Raw genomic sequence first — 18,790 nt, 5'->3', positions numbered from 1 at the left:
CACTTGTTTGAAATGGTAAGTTTTGAATACATTTGTGATTTCCTTAGTCATTTTGCTAAGAAAATTGATACAATACAGAGCCAGGCAAGCCTTCTTCTCCAAATCACACTGTTTCAATGATCTACACAGCTCGAGCCTCTTGAATTAGGTAGAGTATCACTTGATTTTCTCAAACACCTTTTTCTCAAACAACTGTCAGAATGCTTCTCCTCTGCACCTGTGTGACATGGGCCCAGGTGGGAAGAGCAGTTACTCACTATTTTTATCTTCTTTTGTCTCATGGCTCCAGGTTGCACCCATTACCTTAGGTCTTTGGGGAGCGGTAATGAATTGCGTGGCTCTCCTCCTCTTTCACAGTGTGACCTTCAGTATGTTCCTGTGCCTCTAATGAAGTCTAGCCCTTATTTTCCTCTTGGGATAGCTGTGAGCCTTCGAGGCTGTTTTGAGCTCTTTGATGCAGAAGGAGGACAGTATCTAACATCCGTAGCCAGCTGGCTGCTGTGGATCTGATCATTTGCTCATCTGTTGCACCCCAGGATTTTAACAGGGTATCCATTGGATGTGTGGTGTCAGAGCACATCAGCAGCATGCATTCACAGCTTTGTCAAACCAGTAACAGAAGAACTGGCAGATCATTCTCAAAGCACATGCGTAATACCCTAAGCAGAAGCATTTAATCTAATTTTACTCATCATTCCTGATTGTCTGTGCTTGGTAGAAGGTGATCATTATAAAGAGGCATGAATCCTTTTCTGCTGTGAGTTTTCTGAATGCTGTTTCTTTCCCTTTGTTATGGTTAGCTCTTTCTACTGCAGGCAGAGCCTGCAGACCTTCTCTGAGAGGGTGTGATGAGCACTGAAGCAGTGCTTCAAATTCTGTGCCCTGAGATACATCACTGTGAAGCAATTACTTCTCCCTAACAAGACAGATAAGGTAAATTCATCTCCACATCTCTAGCCGGAGACATGCCAGTGCTGCAATGCCAATTTAATTAATAAATGATTTCAGGAATACATTGCGAGAATTGACTGAAGTCTTGGAAGGCAGGACTTCTGAAAAAAAGCTAGAGGCAGTCTATCAAGAGAAAGTGGAGAAGTAAAAGGGATCGTGGTGAACAAATACGTAAACCAGAGTCCTTTCTGGTAGGGCAGAGAGCTCTCCAAAAAGAGGAAAACAGAAGAAGACAGAACGGGATTCAGTGCTTGGAAATGGAAACAAAGCTCGCTTGGATTTAGGAACTTTGTGAATTCTTTCTTGCTTTCAGCTTTTAGATCAAGACAGCATCAATTTCTGAAGTAGGAGATGTGAACATGATGCATTTGTTCTTAGCCAGCTTCTTTCACAGGTTTTCTGCAGGAGACAATTATTTTAATTCTGAATTTATGTTATAAAACAAAGACCCTTCGACAGAACCAGTGTTTGTTGTTCTATTTTCTTTTGGTTTTGCTTTTTAATCTTTAATTCCCTTCTATGGTTAGATCTCTGTTTTCTGCAAGCTCTGATCCCTTAGTGGGAAATAATTAATGTTTTTTGCTGATCCTGCATAGTCAGAGTGATATTGCGTGACCTGGCTGAGGGTGTAATGTCCTGTTAGAGAACTGGAGGCCAAGCTATAATATCCTGGCTCTGTGAAATTTCCCTAATGTGTCTTTGTAACCTTTCAGAAGTGTAATCCCATATTTTTGAGGGGGAAAGAAAAAGCTGCCAGAGATGGAATGGGAGGTGAGGATGCATGACCTTTCATAGGAAACCAAAGGATATGTTGATTATGGAAAGAACACAGTATCCAAGGTTACAGCAAAGTCCTTGTTAGGAAGGCTGGTGGTGCTGAGCAGGTTATTTGCTGCAGGCATCCTTGGGGTTCTTTCTCCCCATCAGACAAGCCAAAATACAGGCAAAGGTGCAATAGCAAAGTGCCTCATGGGTGATGTATCAAAATCCTTTGGAGCCTGAATTGTCAGGCAAATCAGTGCATTCAGTGCAGTTGAAAGCAAGGAGTAAAGACCAGACAGAGCTGCCTTTCCTGGACACCTGCTGTCAGGATGGCTAGAAAGCCAAGAGGAGTAGCAGAGCAATTGAACTCTACTGGAGTTTGTTTGCTCTGTCCTAGATGTTAATTAAGCAGGACAAGAGAGCTGAACAGGTTCTTCAGTTCCGTTTCCTTATGTTTTTTTTTTCTATTTCCTTCTTTGCAGTATGTGGTCATCCCAACACGCCGTGCAACCGCAGTGGCCTTGCAGAGTTTCACTTCGCACCTTCTGGGAGATGCTGGCAGTCCTTATCTGATTGGATTTGTAAGTGCTCACACTGGTTTTTGGTGGTATTGTGCATCCATGTTTAGTTTTGCTTACTAACTGTTTATCTAACATGAGAGGTTAAATGTGCTAGGGAAGGAAGGCCTGTATTTATCAGCAGAATGGGAAGTGGAGCAGTGCAGTGCAACTTTTGTATCTGCTTTTGTTATCTGTGGGCTATAGTTCAAACTGGGGAGGACTACTTGTGCACAGGAAGCGAGCTTCCAAATCTGTTCAGCCTAGGGCACTCAGAGTGAATTTAAAGGGAAATTGGTTGCTTCTGTGGTATGGACAAAGGTCTTTAGAAATCAGATTGGAACAGTTGTATTTTAATTGACTTTTAAGGCAAGTTTCTACTTATGGGTAGCAACCTGGAGCTGTTCTGACCCACTGATATTTTAAACCCATTGTGTATGAAAATAAAGGATGGTGCAGAATCTATGGCAGGATGTATATGGAGGATTCTTGGTATTCCTCTCTAGTGTGCATATTTTGTTTTTAATTAGTTGCATTCTTTTCTGTTACTGCTGCTGTTGTTGGCATTGGTTTGACTCAAAACCTCTCTTATGAGACCATTACCTAATGCAGAGAGAAACAAAAGACCCTGCTCCAAAAGCTGGCAATTGGAGAACATTCCTAGCTGAAAGTATAGGGCTTGGGAAATCTAATGAGGAAAAGAAATTTAGATATACTGGAGTAATTCCTTTCCCTTGCTCCCTTCTGTTGTGTTTAATGCAATGAGTTGCAGAGAATACAGATCATCATTTATAAAATATAGCAGCTTCCTTGTAAAGTCTTAAGTGGCACTGCTGATGTTGTGTTGAAGGTGCTACAGTTTTCCAGTGAGGTAACTGGAGTCTTAGTTTCATCATTGGAGAAAGAGCTCAGATGTGCTCTTCCAGCTTTCTGCTGTAGAACTTACTTTTTATTTTTAACCACCATCTCTATTCTACTAATCCCCAGACATTGGTGAGTGTATACAATCATATTTATTTGTATTTTATAGATATATATAATATTTACTCTAGAATGCCAGTTCTCAAAACCAATATAGTTGCTCTACAGCCCTCTGAAGCTTACACGAACATACAAATATATATAAGGCTGAATGGATCAAAGGAATGAGAACTACCTCAAGAGAATAAATAAATACAATTTGTCTTAGTCTTTATTTACTTCAATATTCTGGGCACCCCAGGAGAAATGATCTTATTTTAGAATGTATTTGAAAGTCACAAGAACAAATGAATCATTGGGAGATTTGGCTCTGTGCAGGCAGACAGCATAGGAGAATGGCAGGAGAGGAAATGGAGTGGAGAGTGCTGCATGCATGGGGACCAGCAGTGGTGAGGGGAAGGGTCTGAGATGCACTGAGGCTCCCAGGTGACTGCTGTGTGTTCGTTCTTTTTATTGCATAAGAGACACATCCAGGAGGAGTGGTGAGGACTGGGAATGATTGCAATTAATCTTGAAAGTTGCCTAGGGCTCTTTGGTGTCACAGATAGAAAAGGACTTTGGCTGTAGAAGGAACGCATCTTGCCCTTCTGGTATTCAGAGAGCAAGCAAGTTGTGATTTACTTAAGGATGCCTACTGAAATATGCTTAAACCCAATTTAATGGCTGCCTTGGGCTGCCTTTAGACTTGGAAAATATTAATTATGATTTTGAATTACTCTTTTCTAAAGCTGTAGTTATTGGGCAGTTCTTGCCTGGAAGGAGGGTACCCAAGTGCAAGCTTTCTTGGCAGGGAGCAGGTGGGAAGTGCTCATGTCACAGAAGGCACCAGCATCCATTTCTGTGGCTCTGGAAGGCTTGGCTGACTCATGCTCCCTGTACTACTTGGACTGAAAGGTCAGCTGGAGCTTTCCAATACCACAGAAAATTCAGCCTTCTCATCACTCAGAGTGCATCTGAGATCCTCAAGGTCTGCCATTTCTTCTGACTGCTTACAAATCCCACTTGCAGCTCTTCCACTCAACAAGCAGTGTTTGGATCCAAATATGGCTGAAATCTTACAGAGTACTGGGGAGTTCACAGTGAAATTCCTTCCAGCAGTGCTCTTAGTAAGGAACTGGATACCCATGTCCTTGAACAACTAAGCTGTGTCAGCCAGTTGTCTGTGTTTGCTGGGTACCAATAAAAGTCCTATTGATCTTATAATCCTCATGTAGAGCACTGAAGGTACTTAACAGCTGCAGGCCTACATCTGTGATTGCTCCCTTGCTCTGTATCATGCCATAAAAGTTGAAGGTCAGACTCAGGTTTTTCTATAATCTCCCACGCTTCCAAATCTTGCTGTATAGCTGCATCTGATAATTGCTTTGTGTTTTGGCAGCTTCTTATAATCACCAAAAATGCCAGATATATGTTAGTGTTTAAAGCTAGATGGAAGAAAGTGAATATGTGTGTCTGTTTTTCATGTCTTTAAATATCAATAACCTTTCTTATGGTAAAAAGTATTAAGGTTTTCTTACAAAGCAGCTATGCAAATACAGTTTTAGGATAGCAGCTGTAATTTGCAAAGGTTTTCCTGCCTGTTAAGCACTGAGATCAATTACTATAAATCAGTGCTGCCTCTCCATTCACAAATAAGAATAGGCACTGCTGCAGTATTTCATTAGATGTAGTAATTTTCATTCCTAGATATCTGTAACTTTCTTAGGACCTTTATGATAATCTGCAGAATGTAAGTAATTTCCATTTAATGGCTTGGGGTATAACTCTGTACTTTGTTCTTGAGGTAATTTCAGCTTTCTGCACATTAGACCTCTGTATCTTAGGGCTTTTTCTTTCCTTCCTCAATGTGTGTCAAGCACTGTCCAGCAGTGCTTTCCTCATCCAGGCTTGCCTTGCTTCTAGCCTCGCTGTACTTAGAAGCAGGCACCTACTGCAGGCTTTGCTCTCTCTAAATGTGCCAGAGAAACTGCTCTTGTGGGCACATGCTGTCCTGGCTGCTCTGCTGCTTTGCCTATTCCGTTAGCTTGCTGCTTTGTTAAATTCTTCCACATCTTCCCTCTGCAACCATCCATCAGGTCTAGGGATTGAAACCTGCCTATTTCTGTCACTTGGCAGCATCAAGATGTGAGGAATGTTGTGTTAAAGTGCCAGCGGTCAGTATCTTTCCACCTTTCCACATTTTGGTGGGTTGAAAGCTTCTCCCCAGACCCACTTGGTGGTGATGCCCACTGTCCTGGCCTCCCTGCTCGCTGAGGAACACAGCCTCCAACCTCTTCAGCTAGTGTAGGGACAGCACTGCTCTGCAATTGTGCTCAGGGGGGACTTGCTGCTCTGTGTGCTGGAGGTCATGCAGAAGCTCTCTCCATCGGTCTATCTACAATTTTATGAATAAGCAAATCAGTTGTCACCCTTCACTTTTCTCCCTTCCCCATCTTTCTTATGTGAGTAGGTCAATAAACAAGGTCTAATGAGCTACTTAAATAGCGATAATGCTAATGACCTTCCGTTTGCAAGTAGTTAGGAGAACAGTGTTAATTATCATTGGTGCAGAGTATCAAGAAGGCACATCAGCATTTGATTAGGGACAACTCGAAAAACTGTAGTAAATGCAGTAGCTGAGATACTAATTTCATAAAAGTTAAAATTGGAGGTGCAGACAGAACAGCCTTCTTGTGCCAATTTGAGACAGTCTTATTGTGGATTTGCTTACAATGATATTTATCCGTCCTGGTAAATGCTAAATATGTATAAAAAATAGTTCTGCATGAAAAGACTTGCCTGTTTGAAGAAGCTGAACTTCTGAACTTCTGCATTATGGTTTAAAATTAATATTTCGTAGTTTAAAATGCTATGGCTGCTCCTGAGTAGATCTGTGGACATGGTTACACATGGTTCTTTCCTGTTCAGCCTGCTATGTTCAAACAGGCCGCTGGTCTGCTGGGGTTCACATCCACTCTTGTCTGACTTCCTTAAAAACAAGGCACTGGAATGAAGCAGACTGTTGTGATGTGATGCTGCAGTCTGGGCTTTTAGTCCCTGTTTGACCTGTACAGCCATTCCTCAAATACAGCCCATTATGTGCTTGCTAGTGATTACATAGTGCTGTCTCTTCTGCCAAAGCAAGTGTGAGATGAACTTTAGTTCAGAAAAGGCAAAGAATATCCTGCTAGAAAAGTGTGCAAATTATTCTCCCAGCATCACTCTGTTTTATGGACTATTAGGAGATATTCCACTGCTGTTGTGCAATAAAGGATGGAGGAGAGGTCTCAGCCCTGTTGCCTGCAGCATGTCACGTTACAGGAAAGCCACCTCCATTTTTGCCAAGGACACTTTTCAGTGAGTGTCTGCACAAGTGCTTATTCATTTTTCAGGGCTTGCTTTCTGTGAGGCAGAATGAAGTTTTCAGTGAACATTCCTTCTAACAGTGAATCAAATCCTCTGGGCACTGCATTTGAGGGAACTTTGCATTTATCCAGATTTCTTTCCCTTCATGAATAGCATGAACAGAACAAGGTGCTTTGCCATGATGGAGATTTTGGTACTTCACCTGAAGAAGACAGAAGATGGCATGTGATATACATTTATGTTTTTGATTGTTCTTGTTTCTGTAGCAAGTGCCAGCTGCTTAGCTGGGCTTCTGTAGCCCAAAGAGGATCAGTGATCCTGCAGAGTCTTCCCCCATGTTAATGCATGTGACTGTGGAGGGTAAAATGGGACTTGCTCTTGCAGTCCAACATCTTTCACTCAGAGGGTGGTGATGCACTGGAACAGGTTGCCCAAGGAGGCTGTGGATGCCCCATCCCTGCAGGCATTCAAGGCCAGGCTGGATGTGGCTCTGGGCAGCCTGGTCTGCTGGTTGGTGACCCTGCACATAGCAGGGGGCTGGAACCAGATGCTCATTGTGGTCCTTTTCAACCCAGGCCATTCTATTCTATTTGATGTTGGAAAGGAAAAACTGCAAGAAAAAAGAGCCCCCAGCCCTCATCCTCATTAACTTCTTCAAGCAGTAACTTTACATTGAGGATTTCTGTAGTCCTGGTTGAGCTGAGTCATTAAAAGCCTCCTGTGTGGCATGGCTGTCAGATGCAAAAAAAAAAAAAAAAAAGAAAAAAAGAAAAAAAGAAGAAAAGGGAGAATTAAGCACCTGGAAATCAATCCACACAGGATTTATCTGGTTGCAGTGAGCTAACAAGCTTTCTACACTTTCTGACTCAGCAACAAACAAGATTTAAATCTGCCCTAAAAAAAACCAAATGACTTCCCATATATAAAACAGTTTTTGCCAAGGGTTCACAGCCTGTTAATGCAGGGTTTTTTGTTTGGTTTTGTTGTTTCTTTTTTTTCCCCACAGTTTCTGTGTACCTGTCATTTCCTGCAGCTTTGGTTGGAAGTACAGTTTCTCACTATTATTGATAAACGGACAGTAAAATTATGTAAAAGTACCTCATTAAATGCAGCCCAGAAATCCAGAGTGATCTGTTCCATTCAAGCATTTCAAGCTCTATCCCATCTGCTGTTTTTCAGTGTGCTAAAAATCTTTCCCACCTGGTTCTTTCTCAAGTTACCAAGGACCTTGTAAACTCCCAACATGGACACACAGGTTTCATGGTGCTGGGCATGTTTCAGAAGGAGATGTCTGCTTTCTGCAAGTGCTTCTTGCTGCTGATTCACAAGCATTATGTTGTTGCATGAACAGCAGGGAAGATGGTGATGGATATCCATTCTGCAAGGAAATTAGTGTGCAGAGAGCAGCTGATCCTCACAGGAAAGCACTAAGAGGTGCCTTGTGCCCTATCTGCACAAGGAATGAGCAATAGCAGTGTAAATCATCCCAATCCTAGCTAAGTACCACTGCGGTTGGGACTGGGCTTATAAAACACTTTTGGATTAGTGTTCACCCTCCTGAGGCAGTAGCAGCACCATGTACAGATCTGGACAGCCACACTGGCTGTGCCCACTTGCCCACATGGACAGAGCAGCCCCACAACCCCACACTGTGATCCATTAGTTAGAAGAAGCTCATCTGTTTCATATTTACCCTCCTGGGACATCCAGCCACATAAGGGGCCTGTTCCTCTCCTAGCTGCTAAAGGCTTTGCTCCCACACTGCTGTCCTCTGCCACAGACCTGATTTCTATAGGTAAGTGGGCATCACCCAGCCCTGCACATTTCAGTTCTTTGCCATCTTTCTTGATTCCATGTTGCCCATTGTACAAGGCATCTCCTGCTGGGAGGGAACAAAGTCCAGTGTTCCGTGACAAAATCCCAGGGCAGACCAGACCTGAAAAGAAAGGACAGTCAGTGACATGAAGAAAATAAGCTTTTGAACCTCTCCTGTCGTCCAGGGCAAAAATCTGGAGGCAAGTGCTGCTCTAATACCAACAGACATACCAAGTCCATTTGTTAGCTTTAAAAGTGGAACCTTTGACTATTTTAACTTTCTGTGGCCCATTCAAGGAAGCACTCTGCTAAGCTTAGGAGGGGTGCAAGTGTATAAACAGATGAGCAGTCCAGGAATCCTTGTTATGGGTCATGCAGGGGCAGTCCCAGGTACCATGCACAAATGCAGGGTGTTGATATTCTCACCATCCCCACAGCAAATCTGGTTGTGATCCCAGAAGGATACAATTAAGATTAACAGGATGTTCAGCTTTTTTAATCTCCATCATCCAGACATGCCAATGTTAAAATTGAAATTACTTTTAGAACGTAATTGCTTTTATCTTTCTACAGTTTTCAGAGCTAGCATCATAAAATAGTTGGCTTTACTTCCTCTTTTACAACGTGTCTCTCATACCATTTAGCACAGTACATGAATGCTGCTTTTTCTCCCCCACAGGCCCAGAGAATTACTTACTTTTTCTTTATAAAATCCCTTATTTTTTGTTTCTGGTCTTCATTTTCCTGTTATATTTTGATTTTAAAAAGTGATCAGAGAAACCTTTCACATGCATCTTGAATTCAAGAGGGTGAGCCCCAAACATTTGTGAGGTTACCAGGAATGCTTTGGTAAGAAAATGTGCCGAAGAGGTGAACCAGAGAGAACCTGGCCTGTATCAAACCGGTAATAATAAAAATCAGATACTGCACTGGAAATATCCTTCCATGTAGCAAGATTGGTGCCCAAGGAGTGAAATCAGAAATTTAGAAAAATCAAGCAATTGCAGAGAAATTGAGATGTACCTTTCAGCAAATAAGACAAGGCAGCTGAAACGATTTCAAAGATGCTACCGTCACGTTGTATAGTAAGGGCATCTGTAATTGAGCTGCTCATGCTGTTTGGGTGGTAGAGTATCATAGGAGCAAGCTGTATTTCTACAGGTTTCAGAGAAACGCAACGAAGTTTCACCTTTTCCTTCACTGTCTTCTGCACTCAGACTGAGACACAATCAGGATGCGTTGGATCAGCCTGCTGGAGCCAAACTGTTGTTCTCTGGGAAGTGGGCATTTCCTCTAGATGGACTCCAGCCAGGGACTGCCGCCCACTGAACACATGTCGTTTGTATTGGGTGATCAAATGCCATCAGCTGAAGTTTATTTAGCTAAGTCATTCCTCTTGATCTCAGATCTGTCTTAGTGAGGGAAACAACACAGTGTGTTAGATGGGAAGTTTCATGCTTAGGATGGTATCAAATGCCTGCAAAACTTGCAAAGCAGCAGAAGGACTCACTGATTTTCTACCCCCAGGTTTCGAGTAAAGATTTTTTAAGTTTTTTTTTTTTCTTTTGCCAGTTAACAAGTGGCAAAGCAAAAAAGGAATCCCATACATGACTCTGTGCTGAAGAACTGGCACTGACTTGCATGCATGCAGCACCCGCTTTTTGTTACTTGTGATAGAGAGAAGACACTGAATACGATGAGAGATTGGGTCTTGCCAACTCAGTGCTATCATTTCAAGGAATCTGAAAGCCAAAAATTGGCAAGACAGCGTAGATCATTTGGCAAACAGTATGTCATTCTTGGAGCACAAGTCTGTAATTATGTCCTGTGTCCTTCAGAGGAGAGATGCCAAAGTTCCAGTCTGAGCAGGTGGCTTGTAGCTGAGTAGAGCAAAACAACATAGAACAGTGACTGTAAGTTAACAGCAAAAACAGTATCTGAGCCCCGATAAAAATTCCAGAATTAAGAGATGCAGAGATGGGTGGAGGTTACACAGAACCTAGATGAGAAAGCCATATGGCTTGATGGGTGGAATTGTACCTCAGATGGGGAGAAACAGTGCTGATCCTACAGTGCACACTTACAGAGTATGGGGGGTTAAAAGTGACAAAGGCAGCAGATTCAGTATTAACAAGGTTTGTTGGTATAAAAGGTCAATATGGTGCTTTAGGAAGAGCAGAGCAGAGCAAGGTGTGTTGGGAGCTTTTTTTATTGGAGTTTTTACATTTTCAAAGCTGCTTTTTAGCCCAGAATGTCACATCATCCTTGCCTAGCTTTTCATCATCCGTTGGTGATTTATCATGTCAATTTGTTGAGTGATTTATTGTCTGGTCCTTTTGGAGGATAATTGTATCCATTTCCAATAATGAAATTTCACAATTCCATTGTAGAATAGCCTCAATTCTGGCTATTGTACAGAGGGGCTGGTTCAGTGTGGAATTTTAGCTCATAATGAAGCATAAGGGAAACATTGGCAACTAAGGTCTCTGAATACAAGAGGGAATAAATTACCAACTGAGGTCCCTGTCTTCTGAATGCAGTGCATGTTCTGTTGATTTCCTATGGGTGTGTTCTTTTCACGTTCAAGACTTTCTGCTATGTTTAGTAAGTCTCTCAGACTTATAGCCACTGTTGTTTGCTTTTCAATCTAAGGACTTGTTTATCCATTGGTTCTCACTTGAGACTTGGTGATAATACTCTTGTTTTTCCTCCTGTGTGTTATATACTGTGAATTAAGTTCTCTTTGAGAGGCCAGGAACACTTCCTTAGCCTATATCCCATGCACTGAAATTTTCTCCTCCAACTTTATAGAGCAGGGAATGAAGTAATGAAGTCTGGCCAAAAAATCATTTCCTTAGAAACGCTCTTCTGGTGCTTATACACTCATCACTGCTTGGCACTGCCCCATCATAACAGTCCTCTACTCTTTTGTGTGCAGAGCAGCTTTACCTCCTGCATCAGGCTGGCTGTTTCTCCTTTCCCTGGCTCTTATCAGGAGCTAGGTTTAGCAGTGAGAAGGTTATTAAAACTCTGAGGCCATCAGTACTCCAAAGTGCCTCCATCCTTCTGTGACCTTCTGTTGATCTTGGCATCTGTAAGGCATCTCTGAACACATTTACCTGCCAGGTCAATACAATTGGCTGCAGTGCAAGGCTGTGAACGAGTGATTTCTCCTGGGTGTGACATTTTCTCACTTCATTTAGTTGTTTCTTTAGATTTAAGCTCTCAATGTTGGATTTTGCTTGTAGCATGTGTCTGACACCACCCTTTTCACTAGCAATAGTGTGGCTGTTTAGAGATGCTAGCTGGTCAAACCTGGACTATTTCTGGAACTGATTTGTGTGTGTACACAGCAGTAGGATTTTATGGTGCAACTTCCCTGCAGTCTTTTGGTATAAAGTAGTATTTCTGTCTCAACGAAAGGAGCAGAACTGGACATTTAAATACATAATGCCTTGAGAGCTGCTACTGCTGCTGATTTATAGAGTGTCAAGTTTTTTGCTGGACAGGAAATATTAAAATGTGATTGTCTTAGCTACAGACACTCATTAAATAATACTGAGTTGTAGCAAAAGCTTTTCATAATGAATTAAACACTGCCACTGCATGTCACTTCTCCTTTGTGTCAGTGCACACTTGTGTTCACTTTTGGATAATTATGCTTTTTTACTGTCAGAAGATACGGGTTGCCTTATCAGTGCTGTGTGGTTGTTTGGCCCTCATGCACCAGACCTGGTCTAAGTTTGGGGGGCATAGAACAAAAAAGTTTGGGAGATTGGATGAGGGAATGAGGCCTGTGCCTCAGATAAAACTATATACATGATCTGCCTTTGAAAATCAAATGGGACCTGGGGGTCTTGTTCTATGAAAGACATTTCCACCATCCCACTCAACACAAAGGAAAGGAGCTGAATACCTCCTTTTGCTGAAAGGTAGGTAAAGATGTAGGAGTAAGCAAGACTTCAAAGAAATTGCAGAAGATTGATCACTACTTCACTGAGCAAGCAATGCCAGTGAGGCAGCATCAGCACACCAGGAGGCCTGCTCAGTACAGCAAGGTTGGACACCCACTGGTTCAGTCACTGAGGTAGGCAGGGAGAAGATGGAGAGGGGTGTGGGAAGACTAACAGCTCAGGCAGAGAGTGACAGGGTGAGGAGAACCCCTGCTGTGCTGCTCCCAGTGTGAGTTGCCCAGGCTCCAGAGTGCAGAGTAATGGCGTGTGGAAGGCTAAGGAATAGAGGACATTCAGCCTCTTCTGAACAAAGTCTTCCATTTTAAACTGTGTGCATATGTTTAGTAGGTGGTTGTTGTTGGAGCTGTGTTCCCTCAACATTATCATGTCTATTTTCATCTAAGTGACTAATTTTTTTTTGCCCTTCTCTTGTAGATCTCAGATCTGATACGACAAAGCACAAAGGAGTCCCCACTCTGGGCATTCCTCAGCTTGGGGTATGCACTCATGCTCTGCCCATTTGTCGTTGTCCTAGGAGGGATGTTTTTCCTGGCCACAGCCCTATTCTTCCTCAGTGACCGAGCCAAAGCTGAACAACAGTGAGTAATTGCAAATGGGGAGGTACCAAAGCCTGTATTCTTTCTTGAACATTATGCTTGTATTCTTTCCTTGGGCCTTGGTCCTTCCAGGTAAAGGATGTTGGGTTGTATGCAAAGAACCTCAGCTCAGCAAAGTGCATGAGGCTGCACGAAGCACAGGGGCTTGTGTCATGCTGGCTGGGCATCCTTTACATGCTTCTGCTCTGGTGGATCTCAGTTACTGTCCTTATGGCCTGGAGGGGAGCACAGTACTTGAGATCACTGATCCCTTTTACCCTTGCGTGAGCATGCACAGACCAGGCCATCTGTGGTGAGGGGTTGCTGTGTGCTGGCACCTGTAGACTGCTAGGTGAAGAGCAAGAGATACCTCACAGAGCTTGGTGGTCAATTTTGAACACACAGTCCCATCTCAGACCCTTGTACCCTGCTCACTACCTCCAATATACCGGACAAGAAGAGAAGGAAGAAAGCTGTGTATGTGGGGACATAAGTGCTCAAGGCTCGCTGTGCTGATAGTTTTTCCCAGTCCCTTATTGCAGCTTTTTAAAAAAAGCTACTGTTTTTCAGTAATGAAACCGATTCGGACCACCTCACGGTTGGCAACTACAGTAATTCAGAAGACGCTTCCACATGACATACACACTGCTGGGGTTAGTCTCTTTCTCATAATTGTTGAACAGTAGAGTATCTATGTATATCATCATGCTGAATACGCGGGCAGGCGACTAGTTTGGTGTTGACTGGAAGTTGCCTTTGCCTTGCTCCCAGTGGGAGAAAGAGGAGGTGTCGTTCTTGTGACATGGCTGAGAGGCATTTGCATTGATTCAAGAACAACAGCATAGATGTGTTCTTGCAAAGTCGGTGCTGCATCCACATCAGTGTGAACTTTGTGTGACTGAGTTTGCCTGTGTAAATCTTACTACAGGTGTTATATTGGACTGATGACACAGATGCAGATATGTGGGGCAGGAGATCATAATGTGGATATGTTAGCAGCCCATGGCAGTTCTGCAGACAAAGAGAGCAGGATATGCTTTGCTCTGTGTTGAACAAAGTGGTTCTGGCATGTCACTGTCACTAGGTATGATACAGCTACAAGGAAAATAAGGTATTTGGAGTTGACGTAAGTGTATAAACAGTTTGGGTGTTATTTTCTGGCTCGCACTGTCATATTGATTGAATGCAGGAGATTTGGAAGCAGTGTCACAGATGATGTTTGTGTCCCTCTAAAAGCAGTCCAGCTTCCTCTTACTAACACATACAAATACCAGAGAAAGGAAAGTTTTCCACTTCCTGGTGACCATAAGTATCTATTTCACCTCTAGTGAAGTGTTAAAATGTGCTGCAGAGAACAAAACATCACCAGTGTATCCGGTAAGGAGGTTAAGTCTTGCTCAGTTGAACTTCAGTGAGACTTTGTGGATGACTGGTTTGCTATCATCTGCATATAAAGGCTTTAAGCTGCAGTAATTGAAGCTAGATGTTAGAGGTTAGGAAGATCTACTTATGAGAAAGAAGAGGTAGATGGTACAGCAGATTGTCTGGAGAAAACATGAAACCTGTTTGAGTTCCTGAAGGCCTCCCATGCCTGCAGAGCCAGGAGGGTGGCAGCTCTCTGGCCGCCTTCCAACTCTGCTCTTGTAGTGGCACAAATGAGCTGTATATGCAAGTTTATGTAATGATTCCTTGGGGACATGGCAAGATGAACAGAAGTTTCTAGGTGCTCAAGGTGACTTTTTTTGCAGCAGCAGGGAGCCAGAAGTTCAATTTGTTGTTAGAGTAATAAATAGCAGAGAGATCATGTCTCACTGTTCTCCTTTTTTTCCTACACAGATGTGTTCACTTTTGTCTATTGCTGTAGACAGCCTGAGCAGATTTGGTTATGTCAAAATCATACCAGCTTTCCCACCAGACACTGGTCCACTGAGTGAAGAAACTTACCTATTTAGGCTTCAGACTTGTTTTTGCTCCACTCTCTGCATCTTTCAGTTGCCTAATCTGATTTACGCTCATTTATGAACTTGTATTACTCATTTACTGATCCTACATGTGCTATAGCAAACTGTCTCAGATACAGAGGGAGAACAGTTGTCATAAATAATAGCTAACAAAATGATGTCTCTCTGCTGCACTCTTTCTAGATATGCCCACTCCCATGTTAAAAATATTCTGTCATCTTACCATCAGATTCCTGGAGGGTGCAGCTTAACTCAAGTTTGACACATTGCTGAACAGTGAGGCAGTATCTTTATAAAGGTTGGCAACTGCTGAGTAAGGCTTCTGCCCATGCCATGTGCAGTGGGATCTGTGCTGTCAACTGGGTCCTGTCTGCCAGTGCTGACAGGTTCAGTGGTCTCCTTGGAAGAATTTATGGGGGAGGATTTGTTATTAGCTGCATGCTTTCCTGGGAGAGAAAAGACAACTGGGTGCTTTGCTATTAGCAGCTTACAGCTCCATGCTGGATTTAAACCCAACGTCCAGCTCCCACCTATCTGACAGGCCATCTGTACTTGGCGCTGCACACCTTTGGCAAGGATAGCTCTCTGCCTGGCCAATCCTCTCTCATATCCTACCTATTACTCATTGGTATGGGGGAATTTCTTCTTCAAGATGCCTTATTTTCTCTCTGCAGTCAGTTGTGCTGCTCAGGCGACAGGACTTGGAAATGTGCTTTGCCAAAAGAAATCAATTAACCTGCAGGAATCACAAACACTGGTGTCACATGCCAGAGATTAAACTCATTTATCACCAGTAGGGTCAGGGCACACAGGCCAGATGTCACAGACCTGTCTAATGAACTAATATGGAAGCAAAGAAGTGTAACACCGCTCTCTGCAGCCTTGCTCTGCCTATGGAAATGAAGCTTTCTCTGCTTCAATTCAGTGCTTCTATGAAAAGTAGTTTAGATGTTTTTTCATTTGTTTCTTCCTTTCTGTAATGGTCTCTGGGTGTTTGCTTTGAGATAATTTCTTCTTCCAGGCAGGACAGCATACCAGCATAGCAACCACATTTTCCTGTAAAACTTTTTCCAGTTTCCACCACACTTCCTTTCAAAAACAGAATTTCCAGGCTTTCAATGCCTAATGGTGTTTTTACACTACTTTTGTCATTGCCACAATTCTTGGCATATTTTGAGCATTACTTTTTTAGCACAGGAATTCCAATCAACAAGGATGCCCCTCTTACAAAAACATTCAGGAAAAAAAATTCTTTGTACAGCAACTCTTTTCTTAAGAACTCCTGACTCTTTTACAGTGACCTTCATACTGTAGGTCACTGTACTTCACAGGAGCCTGACAGCTTAAAGAGGCTTTTATACAGTTTAGGACTAGCAGAGAACACAATACTTCACTCTGTAATGTAATCCAGTCATTTTTGGTGCAATTTTAAAAACACATATTTACCCCCACCCTTCTAAAGTGATAAGAGAGAGAAAAAGGTTAGAGAATGGTCTCTGTAATAGCTCTTATGCACTAGAAATGATAAATAGACGAGTTCTTTTTGAAACCACTCACCTACAGTCACTGCTGTGATTCCACTTGCCTACCTGTTTGTCCATCCAGTTCTGGAGTACTATGGTGGAGGCTTCAGGCCCTCATTTTTTCTTGCCAAACATGACTACATTTGTAGTGTTTGTGACATTCAAATTATAGGAAGATGCCCTGGAAGACGGCATGTACAAATAGAGTATCTTGCCATAGCAGAGCCCTGCATAAACCCATCAGCAATCTGATGGCCTCACTGTTATTCCCCAGCTCCATCACTGGTATCTGGGCAGTTCTGACAGGTTATCAGCCAGAAGGCATCTTCCAGAGGAGCACCTGGGACACTGCACATGTTGGAAGTAAGAGCTCAGCACTGCTTAGAACTGTAGCTGCAGTCTGTCTGTCCTCTCCCTTGCTCATAATGCAGATAACTGGAAAAAACAGAGATTCACCCTAGAGTTGTAGAAGAAATGCCTACAGTAGTACTTATTAGAAGCAGTGGCTTCACTATTAATTAGGAAGAATGTGCTCTTTTCATTAGGAAAAGTGAAAAAGTCCTTTCCCCAAGCTCTGACAACTTTCAGGTGCCAGGGCATATAAATCACTGTAATGTAATTATCATGTAGCAGGATGCTTTTCTGGGCAGCCAATGTGAGTGTTGAGCCTCTGGAGTTTTGCTGTGCAATGATTCTCTGTTTCTGTACAGGCACAGACCTGTGGGACCCCCGATGCTCTGCAGCAGGCACAAGTGATCCTACAATCCAGGGTCCTATCTCCCATGATGTCCACATCCAGTTGTTTCTGAGGGAAAACCCAAATTCACCTCCATTTTTTTAATGAGAAAGATTGCTCTGTTCAGGTATAGAATAATCTACCTCCCAAAAGGTTTTTTTTTCCTATATCAATTTTTACTTAATCACTGCTTCTATACCAGGAGGGGTGAGATTTTCTATTCTTTCATATGCCCATCCAGAGGTACAGCTGGATATCCAAGGTTCATAACTGTTCCATTCCTCTCTGCATCCTTCATGGTATATGCTGGGTATTTTTGCCAAAGATACAGCAATGCAGATCAGGCAGCAGGATGCAACTGCAGTGTATATCCTTGGCACAGATACAAACAGGAATAAATAGCTGCATTGATGCAGATGGTCAGAACAAAAGAATGTAGGTATTTAGCTAGCTACCACCCATCACTTCAGAGAGATCTGCAAGCATAAATGGTTTGCCTGTTTGTTGTTTCCATGACTAGTAAGGGTTCAGCCTGCTTGTATGGCTCTAGTAGCTTTTTCTTCTTTCATAAAATTAAACATTTCATTAAAAAAAAAAAATTAACACCTTTGATCAGATGTGGGATCTCTAGCTGAGCAGCAGTGGTAATTAACATTTCACTTTAAAAGTGGTGGGTAAACCACTGGAAAGAAAAAGCTAACTACAGACCATATAGTGAAAGACACAGAAAGAACAATTCCTAGTCCATGCATCTTTTCTGCTGTCTTAAACACAGCAAATCTGAAAATTACATTACAGGAAAAATGAGAATAATCCATTTTCAGACTGTCTTCTGCCTCACATCAGGCTTATTTTTAGCCTTTTCTAGAACTAGATATAAAATGATCTCCCAGTTCTCCTGTTGCAGCAATTTGAAAGTGTCTGACCTTATTTTTGCTTTGCAGATTCTATTTTGTGGGGCAGAGAAAGGCCTCACAGCATTGTCAACCTTCTTTTCTCTGATTTTTGTGTGGCAGCAGTTAGAGACAGAAAGGAACCTGTGAAATAACCTCATGTTGTTCTCAGCACAGCAGAAACCCCTCCATTAATAGTGTAACAGGTACAGCTGGTATGCTAGACCGGTGCATGGCACGTCCCATTCTGGTCATCTGCATTACTAAGACAAATATGCCCTCCATTAGATATTTTAGGATCCTTTGCAAGGTTATCTTATTTAAAGGAGCAGGACAGAATGCTTTTTTAGCTCAGGTAAGATGCCCTTAGCCTTCTGAAAGTGTACCAATCTGTAGTAAAAAAAAAACCAAACAAACAGATTAGGTTGCACAGTGTTGTGATGATGAAGGAAGAGAGGCAAGGAGTGTGTTCTGCAGATCACAGTCACACAAAAAATATTCATAGACTGCAGATGGAATAGGATTAGACAATTAGATGGTTTATATGGAAACGCAGGGTTAGGAATATGAAGAGATGGTGAAAATAGCAGTAGTTTTTTTTACTGGTGGAAAACACCTGCTTGTAAAACTGTTTTGTTTTCTCCCGTGCTTACTAGCCATGTTTGTAAATCCATAGATGGAGCTAGCAGATACAAGAATGTGATGGCTTGGGACTGG

General features: G+C 42.5%; 1 protein-coding gene across 4 annotated transcripts in view; it reads left to right on the top strand.

The window, feature by feature from the left end:
• Nucleotides 1-18,790, top strand: part of SPNS2 (SPNS lysolipid transporter 2, sphingosine-1-phosphate) — a 133,208-nt gene that overhangs the window by 101,292 nt on the left and 13,126 nt on the right. For 2 of the 4 annotated variants that reach the window (XM_090122248.1, XM_031591886.2), the window contains 2 exons: nucleotides 2,196-2,294; nucleotides 12,800-12,963. In XM_090122248.1, the coding sequence (XP_089978374.1) occupies nucleotides 2,196-2,294; nucleotides 12,800-12,963 (263 nt within the window). Of the gene's footprint in view, nucleotides 1-2,195; nucleotides 2,295-9,628; nucleotides 12,759-12,799; nucleotides 12,964-18,790 lie in introns of those variants that run through there. The other 2 variants (XM_090122247.1, XM_090122249.1) reach the window with 2 other exon arrangements.

The sequence above is a fragment of the Phasianus colchicus genome, chromosome 21, assembly GCF_987193195.1.
Source record: "Phasianus colchicus chromosome 21, bPhaCol1.hap1.1, whole genome shotgun sequence".
Classification (NCBI taxonomy): Eukaryota; Metazoa; Chordata; class Aves; order Galliformes; family Phasianidae; genus Phasianus; species Phasianus colchicus.
Note: the sequence above shows the minus strand (reverse complement) of the source record. Positions and strands in the feature narration are given on the sequence as shown.